Source organism: Semicossyphus pulcher, unplaced genomic scaffold (assembly GCF_022749685.1).
Source record: "Semicossyphus pulcher isolate SPU_LCO1_2020_fin unplaced genomic scaffold, fSemPul1.0.p SCAF_8, whole genome shotgun sequence".
In the NCBI taxonomy this organism is placed as follows: Eukaryota; Metazoa; Chordata; class Actinopteri; order Labriformes; family Labridae; genus Semicossyphus; species Semicossyphus pulcher.
This window is the reverse complement of record NW_027211759.1, coordinates 15,250,589-15,271,335: the sequence shown is the minus strand read 5'-3', so window position 1 is coordinate 15,271,335 and position 20,747 is coordinate 15,250,589. Positions and strand designations below refer to the sequence as shown.

General features: G+C 43.1%; 1 protein-coding gene across 4 annotated transcripts in view; it reads left to right on the top strand.

Moving 5' to 3' along the window:
* Positions 1-20,747, top strand: part of scaper (S-phase cyclin A-associated protein in the ER) — a 59,666-nt gene that overhangs the window by 10,245 nt on the left and 28,674 nt on the right. For 3 of the 4 annotated variants that reach the window (XM_069685792.1, XM_069685796.1, XM_069685794.1), the window contains exons 5-22: positions 76-176; positions 1,024-1,140; positions 1,768-1,895; positions 1,981-2,261; positions 2,744-3,088; positions 4,297-4,464; positions 4,574-4,640; positions 4,743-4,860; positions 5,138-5,249; positions 5,675-5,815; positions 6,075-6,230; positions 6,307-6,449; positions 6,571-6,652; positions 6,754-6,906; positions 7,833-7,940; positions 12,071-12,207; positions 16,592-16,657; positions 17,111-17,237. In XM_069685792.1, coding sequence (XP_069541893.1) covers positions 76-176; positions 1,024-1,140; positions 1,768-1,895; positions 1,981-2,261; positions 2,744-3,088; positions 4,297-4,464; positions 4,574-4,640; positions 4,743-4,860; positions 5,138-5,249; positions 5,675-5,815; positions 6,075-6,230; positions 6,307-6,449; positions 6,571-6,652; positions 6,754-6,906; positions 7,833-7,940; positions 12,071-12,207; positions 16,592-16,657; positions 17,111-17,237 — 2,550 coding nt within the window. The remainder of the gene's footprint in view (positions 1-75; positions 177-1,023; positions 1,141-1,767; positions 1,896-1,980; positions 2,262-2,743; positions 3,089-4,296; positions 4,465-4,573; positions 4,641-4,742; positions 4,861-5,137; positions 5,250-5,674; positions 5,816-6,074; positions 6,231-6,306; positions 6,450-6,570; positions 6,653-6,753; positions 6,907-7,832; positions 7,941-12,070; positions 12,208-16,591; positions 16,658-17,110; positions 17,238-20,747) is intronic. The other variant, XM_069685793.1, reaches the window with a different exon arrangement.

The window sequence follows — 20,747 nt, the reverse complement described above, 5'->3', positions numbered from 1 at the left end:
TTTTTACATTAACATTGTCCAACAAATATTCTTACTTGACACATAATTTCCCCCTCATTTTTCTGTTGGTTTTAGGAGGTGTTGATGATGCTGGACAACTACGTGCGGGATTTCAAAGCTCTCATAGACTGGATCCAGCTTCAGGAGAAGTTGGAGAAAACAGACGCCCAGAACAGGTGATGCTCGGTTTCTTTTACTCACTCTCTTTCTTTATATCTCACTGTCATCCGCTCTGCATTTACAATTGATCTGTGGAAGTGGTGGTATCTAGTCCCATTCTTTGAGTCACAAACAGAATGGATCAATAGCCTTGGCTTTAATTCAAAGAGATCCATGAGTTAATTGGCTTGTCTTTAACACAGTGACCACTACAACTGTAAATTGACTAAGAAATTAGATTCCCAGTGCTGCTTCCCAATTTGTCATTTACAGTATACAGTTAATCAATGGGACAACCTGAAACTTTTACTTGCTCCATTTATTGCATGAATAACTGCACGTGAATCAGCCATTTAACTGATTTGCCAAAGTGTGAGCCAAGTCCATGTAAGTGTTATTTAAAGGGGGGGTATTATGCTAATTTCAAGCGTCATATTTCACTCTGATAACTGTGGAGTAGCATAGCATATTTTACAGTTAAAAAACTACACATTTTTCTCACACTGGTGCTCTGTGCAGGCCCACATACAGCCCCTGCCTAAAAGACTCAGTCAGCTCTGTCTCTTTAAGAAACCCCGCCCCCGCCACTTTCTTCTGATTGGTCAGCTCTCTGAAGCTTGCCGAGGCTGCACTTTGTGATGTCACAAAGTGCGGCGTGTAGAAAAAACTATGTGAAACCTGGCGTTCATTGCGGCCTGCAGACTGAGATTAGAAGCCTGGGGATTAATCCAACATACTTTTACCTACAGATTTGAAACTTCACCCATGTTTAGTACGGACATCCAACATTGTGAAATTATGAATGTCTTAAAATGTGAAACAGCAAAATATCCCATCTTTAAGGAATGTTTGCCACATTTTCAGGCCTACGTCTTTAGCCTGGGAGGTGCGTAAGATGTCCCCGGGACGTCATGTGATGCCAAGCCCGTCAGCCGACAGAATGGTTCCGTCTCCAGGCGCCCGTCGCACCCTCACCTTTGGGTAAGCTTTGTCTCACTGTCCTGCTTTAAGGTCTGTGTGCTGCACCCGTTTCTTCCCCATCACCATTAGGAATTAGATTTTGTTTAAAAGATCAACACATTTTATATGATTAAAATCGTATCATAAGGCATCCTGTTATTAACCAATCAATATTTTAAATTATGCACTCTGCCTGTTTTTCAAGGGGTTAGAAAATGCAGACTACATTATCTAACGATACACAGCCATTGATTACTGATGGTGAAGCATTTGTTTAATGCAATTTGTAGAGTCTCTCACTCTTTGGCCACAGAATGGCTGGAAGGTGTAGATGAAAGTGTCAGTTAAAGACTGCTGAGGCATCGGTTCAATATGGGCCCTGCTCTGTAATCGGATGCTGCAGGAAATGGATATTGATCATGACGGAGGCCTGATGACCAATACAGTCCCATGTTATCTCAGAGTGCTGGGGTGTGAGATAGGCTCTGTGTTCAGGCTGCTGAAGTGTCTCAGACAGGCAGCGCTGCTCAGAGATTAGATGAAACAGCTTAATAAAGTTAAAAAATCCTACCTGCTGACAGTTAATGCATCACTGTACAGGTGCACGTTTCTTTGTTCTCATGCATGATGTGTGTGTGTCTTATTCAGTGGTCCCCCACCTACCCTGGCTGCAGCCCGGCTCTCCCACACAGGCCCCAGCTGGGCTGACCGAGTAAAGTGCACTCAGTCGGTCCCCAGCTACACTCAATCGACCACCTCCCCTGTAGAAAAACTAGGTAAGAAATCTCCTTCCTGCACGGACCCAACACAGCAACACATCTTCTCCTCCTTCGTTGACGCTACATCTTTTGTGTTCTCCAGGTAAAAAGGATGCAGAGGGCTGGGAGACGGTCCAGCGAGGACGCACTGCCAAACCTCGCTCTGCTGCCATGGTTGCCAAGGTCAGCCCTGTCTTGGCTCATGTCCCCCCAAAGCCGGACAGCACCAAGAATAACTTGCAACTTCCGCCACAGAAGGAGCAACTCCGTCCTCAGTGTCCCCCTGAAAAGGATGCAACCCAAACAGACACTCATGAGAAAGTCCCCGCAGAGCCTGACCCCCCGGAGAAGGTTGGAAGTCCAGAGAAAGAAAAAATGATGGAGGTACTGATGTTCTGACATCTTTCTCCCAGAGCTGTCCCTGGATGTTAATTATTCACGAGGAGCACAGTAACACGACACCATTTTATCAGCCACAGTTGTTTTTGTTTTGGGCTCCCTGGTAGTCATAGACATACCGTCCAGACAGGCAGATCACTTTAAGGCGATTGATTGAAATCCTGATTTCCCTCCCGTGAAATACATACTCTGTCGATGCCTGCAGACACACTTGGTAAGTGTGTGTTGTAGCATCGGTTGATTTCAAACACAAATCAGTATTTCCAATCTTCCAGCATAGATTGATCATAATTGGGTGTTTAGGGCATGTCAGTATCAGCTTTCCTGCATGATGTGTGTTTTTATCCTTGAACTGTGTTGAGTATTGACTGGTTAGATTTTTTTCTTTATATTGCTCTCATGAATTGCTTGAATTGAGCATGTCTTTAATTGAGTTTGCGTGTGTTTGTGTGTGACTGTCGGTGCAGCCCCCAGCAGAGAGTGCACAAGGCTCGGGGCAGCGTGTCGACGCACCCTGCGAAGACGCGCCTCCCCCAATACCAGCTCCTACCCCTTCCCAAGCCCCAGAGCCAACCCCATCCTCAGCCCCAGTCCCACCAGCAGACATTACCTTATCAGTCCCCACTCTGGTCCTCACCCCGTCCCCAGACCTTCCCCAGACGGACGGGCTCAGTGCACTGTTGGCCTTGGGGGACGTTGGGGCTGAGGGGGGCGCGTCGCAGGGCATGGCCACATCTGCTCCAGGACAGGCTGAGACTCCCATGGCAGCGGTGAAACTGGAGAGTGTGCTGGACCCCACAGAGCTTTCTACTGTGAGTGCTGAGAGATGGAGGAGAAGAGGGAGGGGAGGGGAGGGCGGGGGGCGAGCAGGGGGTCCCTAAGGGTCCTTCACCGCCTAAACAAAGTCAATCTAGAGAAACTTCCAGACCAAATGTGCGGGCAAGGCTGCATAGCTCTGTGTAGTGTTGTTGTAGCAGTGCTCTCTGTGAAGAAAAGCTGTGAGTGTATGAGTTTTGTACTCGAGCAAGTGCTCCCAGAGTGTTTCCTAAATCTGATCTCTTCACTTGTTTTAGTTATTTCGGCCATTTTTAAAAGTTCAACTCGGTGCCAGATCGCAGGCATGGCTGTCTTCCTACATTAGGTGTTGTGACTATTCTTAAGCATCATGGGATGTATAAACACAGAGCAGAGGATGACTCCACCTTTTAAGTATCAGATTTTGACAGGAAGGGAATCAAAACGTGGAACACTGTGAGCTCAAATCGGCAGTGAAGGGTATTTGGCCTCAAATGTAACACCAGTGTAGTCGTTGACCTTGCTGAGGTAATACCAATGTTTATAGCATTTATGCCCACAGAACGTTTTAACCTTCCCACACACACACCTCATGTGAAGAGAAACAGTGTGAGTCATTCAGCTATTATTGCCATGTAATGAAATGATGATACGTAAACAGTTTCCCAGAGCAAAACCACCAGTTGCCTCCTTCCGCCATCTCTTCATCCTCACAGTGATTTTGCCCTGCATGACTCTGGAATGCTTCCTCACTTGTGATTCTTGTGGTGATTGTGTGGTATAAACCTTGATTGGGTTGAAGATGGTGTTCCCCCTCAGTCTTTAAATCATGCACTTGGGTACAAATCAAAGCAACAGTAGTTAAAGTTAAAATACAGTTTTACAGGTTCTGTCTAATTACAACTATTTACCACATATTTATGTTATGAAAGACACTAATTGACAAGAAAGATATGTTTATTTTTGATTCATTTTATTAGTAGAGCTGCACTGTGTTATATTAAAAGGTATTTAGAATATTTTGCCAATGTAACTCACCTCTGACATGATGGAAACCTGCCCCCGGTAAGCCAGGACATACGCCAGTGAGCCAGCATGCACAATACCAAGACCTTAAAAACAAAGATAAATGGAATTAAGCTTCTATTATTGTTGTTTGTTTGAACTCTGCATCTAGAGTGTGATTTGCCGTGTGTGTGAAGTGGTGTCTATGCCGTGTGTTCAGCCACAGTCCATGGCAGAGGTCCTAGCAAAGAAGGAAGAGCTCGCCGACCGACTGGAGAAGGCAAACGAGGAAGCGATAGCCAGTGCCATCGCTGAGGAAGAGCAGCTGACCAGAGAGATTCAGGCTGAGAACAACGAGCTGGAGACCGACAACGAGAGTGACTTCTCTGTAAGATTTATCACGCTAATTTATTCTGCAAATGTCAGGCGCCTTTTGTTGGACGTTTTGATTAAGAATTTATCTTGACGTATGTAAAAAACCCAAATCTTTACCACAGGCGAGCATCGGCAACGGAGGCTGCGGAGGGAACATGGATTGGAGTGACATGCTGGCAGACTACGACGGTATGGAGTTAAAAATCTAAATGAAAACCGAACTCTCATTTGTTGTAATAGCAAACATTACACTGCAGTCTATTTATTTTTCCTTGCTTGTCTTTCCTGCAGCTCGTGAGCCATGGCGTCAGAGCACCTCGTGGGGGGATATAGTAGAAGAGGAACCTGCTCGGCCTCCGGGTCACGGGATCCACATGCACGAGAAATTGTCCTCACCGTCGCGCAAAAGGTGGAAAACATTACTTTGTGCAGTTGTTGGTCTACTTGTTTAGTGCTTACCCTAACAACTACTCATTTGCAGTTCCTTTATTTTGACAAGGATTTAACCGAGCAGCCTGAGAGAGTCACATGTCCACTTACTCAGTCTCGTTGCTCTTTCTCTGCAGGTTACCACCCAGAACATCTAAACAGGCCCCAGTGCCTATCAGACTGTATGTCTGCCTTGTGCATTGAAGATAAGGGGGAAACAGCAAGTGATAAATGATTTGTTTCCATGTTTTTGACAGAACCATTGCAGAGTCAAAGAAGAAACATGAGGAGAAACAGCTGAAGGCGCAGCAGCTGAGGGACAAACTCCGGGAGGAAAAGACGCTCAAACTGCAGAAGCTCTTGGAGAGAGTGAGTAAGAAGTGCCAAGTTGAGGGAAAGCACCCTCAAAAAAAAACCCCTCCATGAACGTTAAGCCTAGCCGGGCTCATAACGAGAGGTTTTGTCAGCACACTGCTGATAGAATCACAAAATATTATAACCCCCTTCAATCGCGTCTAGGCCAGCTGGCCGCAGACAGTCGTGAGAGAGACCCCTGGCCAAAATCAACAGCCTTTCATGAAGTTTGTTTTTGTTCCCCAGGCCATGGAAAGATGAGGGAGTCCTAGAATAAATCAGGATTAACCACATAAATACATGAAGTGGTGTGTATTGGCATTAATCCCCATGTGGACATACAGGAGAGGGGAGAAACCGATCAATCTATTGTCTGTGTTTCACTGGAGAAAGTACATTGTTTTTCTTTTTCAACTGTTCTCACTCCTCACTTTGCGCAGGAGAAGGAGGTGAGGAAATGGAAGGAGGAGCTGTTGGAGCAGCGGCGGAAGATGATGGAGGAAAAGCTGTTGCATGCAGAGTTTAAGCGAGAGCTGCAGCTCCAAGCGATTGTGAAGAAGGCCCAAGAAGAAGAGGCCAAGGTACAACAGTGACCATATGTGTGTGGCAGCGGAGGGATTTTATGAATCAAGTTGGACATTTGCAACCAAACCTTTTCAATTGAAGTGTTGTATAACATTTAGACTTCTACAGTCTCCCTAAAAACATCCAGTGACTGGGGAGTTACAAGTTCTAATTTATTAACACATTACATAGTTTCGAATAGTTTATTTACTTATAACATACCCTGTGTTTGTGTCTATATCCTCAATTCTATGGGTTTTTTTTGTGTTCGCACAGGTGAATGAAATCGCATTCATCAACACTCTGGAAGCCCAAAACAAGAGGCACGATGCCCTGGCCAAATTAAATGAGTACGAGCAACGCCTGAATGAGCTGCAGGAGGAGAGGCAGAGGAGACAGGAGGAGAAGCAAGCCAGAGATGAAGCTGTGCAGGTGCTACAAGTTCTCAATTCACATTTTTTACATGTAATTTTTACATTTAGTAACATCTCTGCTGCTGTCTCTGTAGGAGCGTAAACGGGTCCTGGAAGCCGAGCGGCAGGCACGGTTGGAGGAGCTGCTGGTGCGGAGGAAGGAGCAGGAGGCTCGTATTGAACAGCAGAGGCAGGAAAAAGAGAAGGCTAGAGAGGATGCAGCGCGGGAAAGGGCCAGGTAGCGTCCCAAATCTCATTAGTGTTGTAGTATATATACACACAGGTACACACCAATCCTTAATTAGTTACCACAGTCACTTTTGAGGAATGCCTGCTTTTCTCTGTCCTTGTACTTGAAGAGATCGAGAGGAGCGTCTGGCTGCCCTTAGCGCAGCACAACAGGAGGCCATGGAGGAGCTGCAGAAGAAGATTCAAATGAAGGTAAGTTTATACCGTGCCAATTTGCATGTCCGGTGCACATCATTCCAGAATTTCTGTTTCCCAAATGACCCCTGGTTTCTGGTTCCTGATTTCCTCCATAGCACGATGAGAGCAGCCGTAGGCATATGGAGCAGATCGAGCAGAGGAAGGAGAAGGCTGCTGAGCTCAGCAGCGGACGACATGCTAACACTGATTACGCCCCTAAACTGACACCGTACGAGCGCAAGAAACAGTGCTCCCTGTGCTGCGTTGTGGTATGTACAATCTAACAGAACAGCTTCAATGGCCTCTGTTTTTGTTTCAAGAAGGGATGCTCGAGGGTCCTATTCTTTTAACCGGGCTTTAATTATTTCTGCAACTTTTTAATTATCTTGCCTTCCTATTAGGTGTGTGTCTGGTAAAAGACAGAGATGCTGCAGCAGAACAGCTCTGATCAACCCTGTTGTATTGGCAGGCTGTATATACATAAAAATGCTAACGGGAAGGTGATTCAGAGGAGTTTTGGAAGAGGGCACATTCAAATGAGGATTTAACTGCATCAATTAAACACAGGCTCTTAAACTGAGATTTATCACTGGGCGTGGTTTATGCTTTTTCAAGTGCCTGGCAACAAATCCACAAGCAGACACATTTATCTCTGACGGACCTGCTACCACAGCAACAACAGAGAGACACCTTGAGTCCTCAAACCAGCATCAGATAAAGAGTAGGGGGGGGGTCGAGGGTGAAAGAGGTAATCTTGTTAAATGTGAGATGACCTTGGCCAGCATGTGACACCAGAGATCATGGATTGGTCAGCTGCATGCACTTAAATTAATGACATTTAACACAAACCATTCAAAGTGGGCTTGTTTCCAGAGATGAACACTGTTTGCCTTACACCTGCCTATTACTCAGACCTCCACTACATTTATTTTTAAGTTGCTTTACTTTCCTGCATTGCTTTAGGACAAGCATATTCTGTGCAGCCAAGTCAGACAAATGTGGTATCTGTCAAAAATTTCCTGTCCTTAGTCTTTGCTTTAAGCTGAGGTTCAGGAGAGCCAGGTCATGTCCTATTGAAAAGCCAGCGTGGTATATCATTTCACCAGCGTCCCATGGGGCTCTGTTGACCCTTTCCTGCCTCTGTCTCCTTTGTGTCCGCAGCAGTGACCTCTGACTGCTCTGTTTGTGTTTGTAGATCACCTCTGAGGTGCACCTGTTCAGCCACACCAAGGGCAAGAGGCACCAACAGGCCGTGCGAGACAGTAGCAGCATCCAAGGACGGGAGCTCTCTGATGAGGAAGTGGTGCGTATCAAGCACACCCTGACAGGAACAAACATCCACTCGTCCTGTCAAAGAAAGAACACTGCCCCGCTGTCATGTAAAAAGACAAAGAGACACAGCAGTCGCCTTTTATGACAGGGTCATTATTATTGTTTATGCATCCCCTTATACACTGCCACGGCTCTGCTGCTGGCTTTGTGAGATTACAAATGGGCCTTGAAATGTACACAGTTAGGGTTCAGCGCTTCAGTGGAGGGGTGACATCACCCCCTTGTCTCCAGGCTGTTTTTGTCACGGAGAGCTTTTCCATGGGAAGGCAGCTCGTTAATGCAAGGTAACCTCTCAGGCTGCAATATGAGATTGGCTTTTCAGCAGTGCTCATTGTGAGGCTGACAACTGTTGGTGCTATACGCAGCACCTTTGGCCCCGGCAGCTCCTTCATGCAAAGCTTTTTCAGTGAGGAATAATTGATACCCCCTTTCTTTCTTTACTCTCAATCATTTCCTGTCCGAACTCTGGTCGTTTCTTTCTGTTTGACAGTTTGATAGACAAGGCAATGGAGACAAGTACTTCCCCAATACAGCACTATAAGTTCATAAATGAGCACTGCTTCCTATACATTTGCAATATCTCCTACCATATATTGCAAGCCCTTGCAAATCATCCTTGTTCTTTCAGCATCTGGCTAAATCAGTTTGTATTATGTGTGTTATTATTTGATTGTGCTATTAGTCATTGTAGTAGCTCTAAAAGATAGCATTATATTTAGATGTACAGAACTACTTTTTCCTACTCTACATCAAAGCTAATCAAGCTGTCCAATAGGTCCACGTTCCAAGACTTTGTTTTGATAGACTTATGTGGCCCCTTGTTATTTATATCAAAGCTCATTTCTGGTGGCGACTTCTTTATTCAAACCTCTGCCAACTAGTTTCCAGGCTGCGCCTCCATAACTCTCCGTGCAATGAAAGATTTTTAATTAAAATGAAGATGGTTGGTTTTACTGTGCAGAGGTCGCTTCATAGTTTTTCAGCTGGAGCAGTCGACAAAATGCACTGTGCCTCTGAATTTAGTCATTTTGTCCCCTTCTGAAATACTACAATGACAGGTATGATCTATGTTTTTGGGGACAGAGCTTCAGATTGCAATCCTTCTTTTAACCTCACCATATCTTCTGGTTTAATATAAGACCCATGGCTATTGACTGATAGACTGAAGGTCCCAGCAGCTTAAAACTGGTGGCTTCTCTGTTCTGCTTGTCTGTAGAGCTGCAGAAGGCATCAGCACTGATTTCCACAAATTGAGAAGCTTAATAAGATATCCAGAGTGCCAGCTGAAGCGAGCCTCAAACTCGGAGATCTGACATTTGTCTTGTAATGCAGTGAGGCTGCTGCTGAGAGATCCAATGAGTAGTTTCTGAAACGTCTCTGATAGGATGCATGTGAATCCAATATTGTCATAAATCCACTGCAGCGATAGTAACTTCATTCAGTGTAGTGTCATGTCCTACCTGCAGGGTGCTGTTGGTGGGTGACGACAAATGGAAAGCCTTCCTCTCAGGTCTTTGTATGCGACCAAAGGCGCAGTGCATGAACACATCCCGTATGATCTGTATTTGTGTTTGCTGCCTTTTAGATCCATTACAGGTCTGTTTGTGTCGGGGAAAGGGAGAGATGTTTGGAGTGGTGTCATATTACACCACCAGCGGCAATTTATTGTATTGTGCGGTAGCATTGTCCTCAGGCAGGAGTCTTTGCAGCTTGGACACAATGGTTCAGTGGTTGACAGCTGTCTGTCAACAAGTCTGCCTCAAACAATGAAAGTCTACAAAACTTCCTCTTAGCAACAGGACATCTGATGTTATCATTATTCATTTACGATATCAGTGTGTCGGCGTTATACTTTATTTGACAGCTTAATATTTCAGGTATCCTTTTTATATTTCCGATGTGATTTTGCAAAGATGTTGAGGATGTGTTACTGAGACAATTCCATTAAGTGAGTGGCCAGTGCACTGGATAGCCTCTCAGAGAGATTACTGAACAGCTGCCTTCCAGGAGCTACGGTCATGAGTCATGATTGACCTGTCGTATCTCAGAGTAGAGGGCAGAGGTGTGCGCATACAAATATACACAAACATACATCCTTTCTAGGAAACCTACAATCCAAGTGCCCTTTTAATTTCCAAAGTAATAATTTTTTCTATCTTCTTATTTTACTTCCAGGCTAAGAAAAATACCCTAAAAGCGTGGCTTAACTTATTCTTAAGTTAACTACTTGATCAACATTAAAGCTCTTACAATTGCAAAACCTACATATTTATCTGTAATGTTTATTACTCAATACAAGAAGGGCAAAAATCTAACTTAGAATAAAAAAATAATAAAAAACATTGTTACATGTTAAAGTAATAATCTCGAAGATTTTCATGTAAATAAATGTCTGTCAAGTCACTATCTATCACTGAATGAGGTAACACAATGGTGATTGAGCCTATGGCCCACTGATGAAAGCCTTTGCAATTGCAGTTTCTAGTATTATTATGGACTGGGTGTCGGTGGCGACTTTCACGGAAAAAATCACAAGCGGTGTCCAATTAGTGACGCGTTTTCCATCAGCCAGCAGTGGTTGGTCTGTCAGAGAGGGTAGGTGGAGCTAAGCGGCTGCTTTTCCGGTCTCTGTTGCGAGTAAACATTCATCTACTATGGCTGAACAAATAAAGGAAATATTGATGGCTACAAATACAATTTCAAAAATAAGTGAAGATCCGAAGAAAAAGAAACAAATTTGACGCTCAGATGAAGGCAAACAGTCTTGAAACGAAAGTGACTGTCAGCGAGGAAAATCAAGAGTTACAACCATAACAAAGGGAGCCAACCATGGACGTCACACATGCAACACTGTCCGGATACCCGGGAAGTGTGCTCCCACAATTACCGTTTATTGCTATAGGTGCCGCCAAAGAGAACAAAACTGAAATCTTCGAGATTACAACTTTAATATAATCAAGACTTTAACATTAAAACCTCAGCTACTTTGAATTTGGTTTGATAATATCTGGTTTAAGTGACATTTCTGGCTTCATTAGCAATCCAAGTGCTGTCATCAAATTGGATGGAACACAAATGGGACACAGAAATATACACCGATCAGCCATAGCATTATGACCACTGACAGGTGTTGACGTAGCCTCCAAATTCCCCAGATCTCAATCCAATCGAGCATCTGTGGGATGTGCTGGACAAACAAGTCCAATACATGAAGGCCCCACCTCGCAACCCACAGGACTTAGTGCCAGATTACATGTCTTGGTGTCAGATACATCGGCACACCTTCAGAGGTCTAGTGGAGTCCATGCCTCAACTAGTCAGGGCTGTTTTGGTGGCCAAAGGGGGACCTACACAATATCAGAAAGGTGGTCATAACGTTATGGCTGATCGGTGTATGACATCACCTTTTCCCAATGCACTCCAGCCCACTTTAACCCACTGAAAAAAACTATTTTAAAAACTGTTCAAACTTTGGCAGAAAATAATGTGTTCATCCGGTCAGTAGTTTCATGGCTCTCATTCAATCTTGTCGCCCACCTAAAGACACCTGTTTTTTTCCCCATGACCCGAAATAAAAACCTCTATTCAGGCAGCAGGTGCACTGACACAACACTTGTGACCAAAGGGTATAGTATCCCACACACGGGTTAGCTCGCCTGCTGAATGGAAACCCTTTATCTAGCCAGGCCATCCTATCCTCTGGGGTGCTGGATGACAGCATAATTGGGTAATTGGTTTCTTGCACATGCATCATGTTGTTCAAATTGGGTTACATTCCCCTGTCTCTGGGTGGAAATATCAGAATCATCTGACAGGGCCAGACAGGAGGCAACACCTCCAGCCTTTTAGCATGTCAGTGGGCGAGTGGCTTCAAAAGAGTGTGGCTTACTGGAGGTAATTACAGGATACAGTGGTGTTACTGAGAGGTGTAGCTCTACATGTCGCACAATATGTTAAGTGCCAACAGGAAGCAAGTAAGAACTACATATTTCCTTCTGCACAAAAACAAATGACACAATATTTTTTAGAAGCTTGTTATAAGTAATAATCCAACAGTTTCTTGGTGATAACTTTGATATATTTTTTTTGTGCCTATTCTAGGAGCATCTCTCCTTGAAGAAATACATTGTGGACATTGTGACGGACAGTTCTGTGTCTTCTGAGAGCATGAAGGATGGAGAGGAGAGGCAGAAGGCCCGGAAGAAGGCAAAGAAGCTCCGTGCCAGGATGAACTCCAGGTAACGCATCCATTCTCTCTCTCTCTCCGTCTATAAGTCTGCCTCTCTCTCTTTCACTCCCTCTCCATCCTCTCAGAGGCAAGGCGGACAAAACTGTGCCAGGACTTTTTTTTTTTTTATGGGTGACACGCAGATGTTATGTGCATCCTGGCTGTCCACAAGGTAACACTGATGAGCTTAATTTATGACCACTTTCTGTGATTGGGCAGCAAAACTGCAAATCGATCTGTAGCTCCCCTGGCTTTCACCTGTAAAGAGCTTTCCTCCAAATTGATGCAATGGCATTGCCAAATCTGAAGCCTTCCTCAGTGAACAGGATGTATGTTAAAGTATGAATGAGCTATGCCTATTTTTCTTCTTCTGGGCTATTGATTTTTAAATGAAGTATCAAAGAAAATCAATAGTAATCAACAAATAGGAGGTAGAGCTACTGTGTGTCAGAACCTGGACCCGAGCTCAATCAATTTAACAGGCTGTCACTACAGGAAGGAGACGAGCGGAAAGAGACACAATGTTGACAATACTTACTGTCTGTAAGAAGTTATGAAAGCAGTTTATCAAACGTATTCCTCGACAAGGACGGGATTAATATCTGAAAAGTACATTTTGAAGACAGGACGGCAGCATCCTGAAAAGAAATAAAGAAGCAAAAGCAAGATGGAGCCTTTATTAAAAACATAACCTAAACAGTGAAATATGTGTGAAGTAGACAACTAGAGAAACCTCTAAGGAAGAGTAACATTTTAAAATTGAGAAAGCATGAAAAAAGAGTAAAAGACCAGACACATTACAAAATAATTTACCTTTAGTGCTGTTTTTTCTTCATTTGTTTTTAGCTCTGTTTTAGCTTAGCTTTTAGCATCTTGCAAAAAAAACCCAACTGGCCATGAAATTAAAAACTCATCAGTTTTGGAACCGTAACAAAACAACACGGGTCTCTTTTTCAATTCTGTTTATTTTGCTACTGCTTCATTCGCTATTAAAAATACCATCCTAATGATGCAAAATGGCTGAAGCAGTAGAGCCGTTCCTCCTTGAATAACAGGGTCCGCGGTCTGGTCCCTTGCACTTAACCCCAAAATGCCCAAATTGGCCCCCAACGGCCAGGCCAGCCTCTTGTGTGAGAGTGTGCAGCGGTGAATGAGAGGCATTGTAAAGCAGCCCATTTAGCTTTTACGATATTATGGAGGGTGTGTTGATAATGTCGTCATAAGACTGATCCAATTTATAAAGTTATTAACTACGACATCACTTTGAATTCTAGAATTATAAGCAACCCTCTTACATACAGAATATTCATCAGCACTAGGAATAGTATTTCCTCCTCGTCAATTCAATTTTATCATAAAGCCCAATATCACAAACCGCAAGCTTGCCTCAAGGAGCTTTACAATAAATCTCTATCCAAAGACCTTCGATTCATAGATAGAAAATATGATGAATATGATGAAAAAACTCTTTTTAATGAAAAGCTAAGAGAACAACAGAGGGGGGAGCCCTCTCCCACGTTAGACAGACGTTCTGTAGATGTTTGCACAGAATAGATTCATGTTCTTAATTAACAGGATGGGAAATCATCCTCCTGCACATTTTTGCATCCATGTATTTTGTTTTTATTTTATTTTTTTAAGATTATTTTTTGGGCTTTTGCCTTTATTTGATAGGACAGCTGAAGATAGACAGGAAGTATGGGGAGCAGAGAGTGGAGGATGACATGCACCAAATGATCTGCAGACCAGGAGTCAAACCTGTGATCAGTGCAATATGGACTGTAGCCTCTAAATCAGCCTCTAAATATGTAGATATTTGTTAATATAAGAGCTTTGAAGATGCAACAGAGACACAAAAAACTATAAAATGCATTAAACTAATACAGTAACATTTAAGAAAGTTGGTTGAAATTAGACTTATAGTAGTGGAAAAAATAATCCAAAGTTTCAGCATATTCCCTCCTTGAAGTGTGCAGTATCTAGGCTACTCGAGCGATTATTTAATTATTGTCATTATAAACTAAAGTTTAGGTAATATAACCTTCGAGTTCAATCTTCAAGATCGTCATCGTTGTAAAACAACACTAACTGGTTTATGGCAGAGAGTCTGCTCTTTATTTTTAATCATAATCCCAATAAAGCTTAGAAAGAATGGAGATTTTTTGGAAAGGACCCAAACACTCTTCTAATGGCAAAATCAATTGTGTGTATCATTTGCAAAAAGCCAGTTTCTGCTCACTTGCATCCATTTTTATTGTGTTAATTGCATTGTTTTGCATTGCACTGAAAAGTTCTGTCTAGATGACCTTTCTAGAAAATCTTTTTAACTTTTGTACCACTTTTACGTGTGAGTGTAGTCTGATTTAACAATCCTACTAGAGCCCTCTCCTCTTATCAACGTGAATATGACCCTGTGTGAGATTTCTACAACAAGAATTCATTATTTTTAAGCTTTTTATATCGAGAGAAAGAAGAGGCAGCTACAGGCCCAAACAGTCATCCCATTCTCCTGCAGCACTTAATTCTCCACGCTGCTGTTTTTGGCTCTGTGGGGCTCAGCGGTCCTGAGAAAGTGACAACACGATCTGTCTCTGTTCACCGTCACTCCTGCTCCAGCCCTGCTGAGACTAGCACTCAAAGGCAGCAGGCTTTCAGAGGTCATAAATAACACAGAGCCCCAGTAAACATAAAGGTGAGCCGCTTCACCGCTGGGTGGAAATGAACCGTTTTATTGGAACACTGTATGGTGTCCGTAAAACGTGAGTGGTTCTCGCCAGGCCGACATGCAGCCCGGCTCTGTCATAAAGCGGTGCACACACATTTAAAGTTGCATGGTTTTGTGTGTGGTTTTATTCTAGTTAAAGATTATTCTTATTCATTTTTTCCATCTTGGCTAACCTTCTTTAGGAAGTGTTTTGACAAAGGAAAATTTGCCGTTAAATTTCATGTAAGGGACCTCACCTAAGTTGTGCTCTGGTTCAAGCTATGAAAACGAGAACAGAGTTGCCAGTGTGGTGTTGTCTGTGTGTGTGTGTTGACCCCAGATTGCGGTATGTATACAAAGACTCTCCTGTATAGAGTACAGACTACTGTATGAGGTGGTAAGCATGGCCCTAACTCAGTTTACCCAATCTGCTCCTTATGATTATTTACGAGCAGAACTTTTTACCCTTAATATAAGTCGTTAAAAATGCACATACAGGCTGAATGCGTTTTAAGTACACTGAATTATTGAAGTTAAGTTTCTGTTGGTTCCACTCCTCTTTACTGCCATCGAACGATGGCTTCCTTTCTAGCTCTGCTGTTTTTGTAACTCTGGAGGGTAGAGAGTCTCTGTAAAAGAAGTAGGGGTAGAAGGAATGGAGATCTGTTGCCTAATGAACAGCTTCATAGACTTAAAGTCTTTATAGCTCAGCAGTTGCTCCCTTTTTAACCTGGTTATGTCAACTTGTCGTAGATTAATATTGTGAATGACAAACAGGAGGGATGTAGATTAGACGCTTCTGAGAGCAAGTCTCTGCTACTCATTATCGTAGTCACAGGACACGCAAGATGATGATTATATCTAGAGTGAATACTGAAAAGTTGCACAAACGTTTATTGAAACTTCACTCACAACTATAAAGACATTAATATCTAAATGTATTAAGAATGTGCTTTTTTCTCTTCTTTTAATTGCTTAAATTACCCTAATGTTCATTTAAGATGTAGTTCCCAAACTTGTAGCTTTCTTGTCTTTGAAAGACATTTATTTCACTAAATAGTTGAAGGAGGACGAGGCATCGGTCACTGCCCGGACAGACCCACCTGTCTTCTTCCAGGAAGCGTTTGATCCTATCACTGTGGAGAGAGGAGATGGGTAACCGGAAGGCGCTCTATCTCACTCAGATCAATAGTTACTTATCATGTCTGGGAATGTTTGATTGACAGATAAAATCCCGCACACAAACACACAGTTTGTGATTCTCAGAATCCGAGTCTGGCTGTTGGAGTAATGCCGCAGAAAAAAAAAAACAGTCCCCTGATGACCATGACCTTCTAGGAGGTCAAACATTCAAAACACTGGTTGTAACCTCTATTAACTGTTTATTTGACAGCGAGAGAAGTGAAGAACCCGAGCCTCTCTTCTTAAAATGACTCAAAGGAAGGTGGATTTGAAGCGAGAAAAAAAAGTCTTCATAATATGAGTCGATGGCAGCAAACCAGCGTCCCTGAAGAGCCGGTGTCTGATTATTTAAAGCCAAGTTACTTGGTGAACGGCTGACAGGCCAAATAAACAGACTCGGCTTGAACTTTCTCTCTTTCTTCACGCTTTCATCTGTTGTGTTCTTTACTGACAGGCCAGACACTTTTTCCTGGGATTCAAAGACTTTTTCCTTCTTCTCCCTCTGCAGGGCAAAGGAATATGAGACATCAATGGAGGCAAAGACACAGGTCCCCGACTCCCCGTACAAGGCCAAGTGAGTGTTTTCCTTTTTTTCATGACTTTCATTACTTCATTTTTTGGGGGGGATATTTTTGATATATTTCTCTAAGATAATAATGCCGAGTTGTTTGGCTTCAATTAACCTGAAGCTTATTTTTTTTCCTATTTTAATTCAAACCCAACCCAGATATTTCATTTACACTGAAAAAATAAAGCAAAAGTTTGGTATTTTTGCTCATCAATCAAATGATTTCAACTAAAAGTATATAATAAAACTTGTTGAAGATTAATTTTGTAGTCGCCTGTTTTTATTCTTTTCAGCCCTTTTCAAATTGACCAAACAAAGATTTCAGTTATAGAACATTTAAGAATCATCTCATCTATAGCAGTTTATTGGCTGTGCGAGCAGAAAATCGCAGAAAATCGCAGATTAAAAACCGCTATTTATAAACATATTCATTCTAACGAGTTGCTCCTGTATGTTCAGGCTGCAGCGCCTGGTGAAGGACCTGTTGAAGCAGCTGCAGGGCCAAGACAGCGGCCAGTGGGCCAACAACAAGGTGTCCGGTCTGGACCGAACTCTGGGAGAGATCTCTCGCATCTTAGAGAAGCAGGTAAAGTTTCATGCATGTTTTCTTGGTGTATTTAAAGATATTGGTTTTATATATTATTGATTACATGTGCATATGCACCTCCTCCCTCACTTGTGTAGATGTAAGTGTTTTTGCTGCATTATGTGCTGCACTGCAGAGAGTGTCTCCTTCCCTTTCTGCTGAACAGTCTGCAGCAGTGCACGGGTCATGCCAGCCCTTTGGCATGTCTCTTCCGTGATGAGTTGTTTTTGGCTGCGTCTCCCCATGTCTCACCCTCCCAATGTAGAGTATCACTTACTCTAAACCAACTTGCCTTTGGTTATTGGCTAATGAAGACCAGATTAAGTGTGTTTTCATTGTGCACATGGTACCAATAGAGGAGCTTCCCAGCACGAGAGTCGTCATTGTCTCGTGTCCATGTGGCTTGCACGACTCAGATGTCACTGGTTTAGACAATAGTAAATTGGATTTCCAGATGAAATGCTGTTGATGCAAAAGACTTTATTAAACAAAGGCAAACACTTTTGACTTTTTTTTGTAGATTTTGCCTTCTCTTTCACTTCTTTTAACGCTGTATAAATATATATAATTGTCAGATATTGTGGCGGACAAATATAACAGTAGTTGATTAGAAACATGTGTCCCAGAGGGTTTGTTGCATTAATTTTTTTACAGTAAAACTCACATCAATTTGAGACTGAGCGGAGGAATTAAAACACCTGCCACCATGTTTATGATGAGGAAAATATACAGCCCACTTCCTGTAATGAGGCATAAATTTCCTGCCAAGTTGTGGTTGGAGCCATCATAACATCCCACTGTGCCTGCCTCTGGGCGTGAGGATAGAGAGATTATGGTGTCCCATCAGTGACGAGGGGGCCGGCTGGAGAGGCTATTACCGAATTTCCCCAGAGAGGCAAAGAAAGAGGTGGCTGAGGTGGGTGGCACAGCGTCCTGTAAGGAGAGAGGAGGAGACCAGTTGATGTGAGTAGCTCACAAGCTGTCACTACACGAGGGCTCCTCCCCTCGGCTCCACGTATTCCCAAAGGGAGGTCAGAGGTCAGTGGGCCACAGGAGATGTGCTCCATTCAACAGTGGTGTCGCTGGCGAGGCGGCCCTGCCTGGGTGCCTTTTCTTTGTCCTTTAACTTCACTTTTAAAGCACATCTTTAAACTGTTTTGTCGAGTTCTGCTTCAGCAGCTTCTTACAGAAACATGCGCCCAAAGCTGAGTGGGACAAAGTGATCGGCCAATGAGGCAGCTCGGGGAGCACTTCCCTCTCTAATCCCTGGACAAAGTCAAATAAATAGAGTCTCCGTCAGCATGGCTGTCTGGCCCCTGAGTCACATCAAGTCAGGACCGTTTAGATTATTTGACCTAACAAGCATCTCTCATGTCATTGACTCACCTAAAGATTTGTTTTTCTCCCCCGTATCTGATTCAGTCTCCACTTTCTCTGCTAATTCCTTAGAAAACACCCGACACTCCCCCTCCTGCAGTACTGCTGCTTGGGTCCCACCCCCCACACTCCTCCCCTGCTTTCTAGGCTACGTCTAGTGTCTGACCCCGGTGTGTTTCTCCCTCTGTGACCTCTAATGGTTTATTTTGTGTCAAACCTGATTTTCTTTTTTTTCTTTTACCGTCTGCAATCGAGAATAACAATTTTGCTGCTTTTGACTTTATGCAGAATTACACACTTTTATTTATCTATAGCCAAAACCTTTTACATCTTCTCTCAGTTAAAACATGTTTAGAAAAGGTCAGCATGTATGACAGGTGAGGAGCTGTCTGGGACTGGTGGGACTTGTACCCGGGGACATGGGGGATGGTTAAGGACAGAGTGGCACGGTTTCAGGGAGCCAGATCTAGAGAAAGTAAAAGTGAGCAGTAGAGATAGACCGATATTGTTTTTTCAGGGCCGTTACCGATACCGATAATTAGTAGTCAAGGAGGCCGATAACTGATATTTGAAGCCGATATTCATTTGCAGTAAAAGTGAAAATATTGGCGTCAAAATTTTGAATAATACAAACTCCAACACTTAACTTTGTTTAAATGCCTTTAAGCATATGCATCAGAGCCAAAATAACCCAGATTTAAATTGATCTCTTATAGGCCGTCGGATTAAAAAAAAAAAAAAAAAAGGCCGATATGCGTCAAAATGCCGAATATCGGCCCGGCCGATAATCGGTCTATCCCTAGTGACCAGCATACTATAAGTTCAGAAAATGTATGAACATATATACTTAGCATCTGTATTTGCTTTTCTTACATTCAAATATTTAAGATATGAATACTTAAAATATAGTAATTGGTACAATGCAGGTGTTATGTTATTGTACATTTCTAATTCTGGGTTGTCATTTGTCTCATTTGTGTTTCCTCACCACAACTTAAATAGGGAGTGAAATGCTTCTAAGCGTCCTGGCGTATTAGTGTCGACTCAAGCTGTCTGCGGTTTCTGTGGCAGGTTTGATTTTTGCACCACACTGGCCTTTGATTAATCTCGCTACATTTTACAGAATACACACACTTGAATTATCCGTTTCTGTATTTGTCTTGCACTCGCTTAGTCTACTGCATCGTATGCTATTATGTCTTGTAAACACACAAGTTTATACTATAAGCTGTTTACTCAAGCAGCTTTGTTGTGGTTTCCAGTCGACTCGGCCCACAGAGCTTTGTTTACCGCTCTCTAGCTTCTCTGTAAGGCTGCGTGATGATGAAATATCTTTAAAGAGAGAGAGATCTGTCACACTCGTAACTGTCATTGTTAGGTTTTAGCCGTAAAGGAGTGACTTGAAGGTGCAGATCAAAGTTGAAGACACTCCTTAATGAACTCTGCCAGTTGTCGTCCATCTGTTGGTGTGGCAGGATCGCTGAGGCTGCGCCCTCCTCTCTGCTCTAATTAGAGTGTCTGGTAGGAGGAGACTACAAAGTGCAATCTGGCCGGTCTGCTGGTCCGCTGGTCTGCGGACACTGTTGCAGGAGTAGCCAGCTGCTTCAGCTTCCCATCAGCTGGGGAAACAATGGTCACCCTGGATAATAATTGGATAAGATTCACCCTGTTGTATTATGCAGGAGCCATCCTTCTCACTTGTGTCTTGATGCTTAGTCTCTGGTAGTGGCTCTTTTGTTGCTCTTTGTGAGGGGAAGTTAGCTGCTCATCCTGTCACTGTGTTTTGTTGTAGCTTCTGTGGAGGTGGGAAACTCTGTTTTATTTCACAGATTTTCATTGTCTCTGAGCTAAGCAAGGCTAATCATATCTGTACCTCTTTGCACAAAGAGTAAAAGATGGGTTAACATTAACAGCCTATATTAAAGAGCATATGTCACTTAAATAAAATACAATACTTTTTTTGCATTGTAGAATTACTTTGAACGGGTCAATGAACAGATTTTACATTTTAGTAAACAAGACTACAAGAGCTACGCTACCTGCTGTACTTTGAAGCAGCAGGCTTTGAGCTAAATGCTAATATCACCGTGCTAACATGGGCCAAACAGCAATAGCGATGTTAAGCAGGTGTTT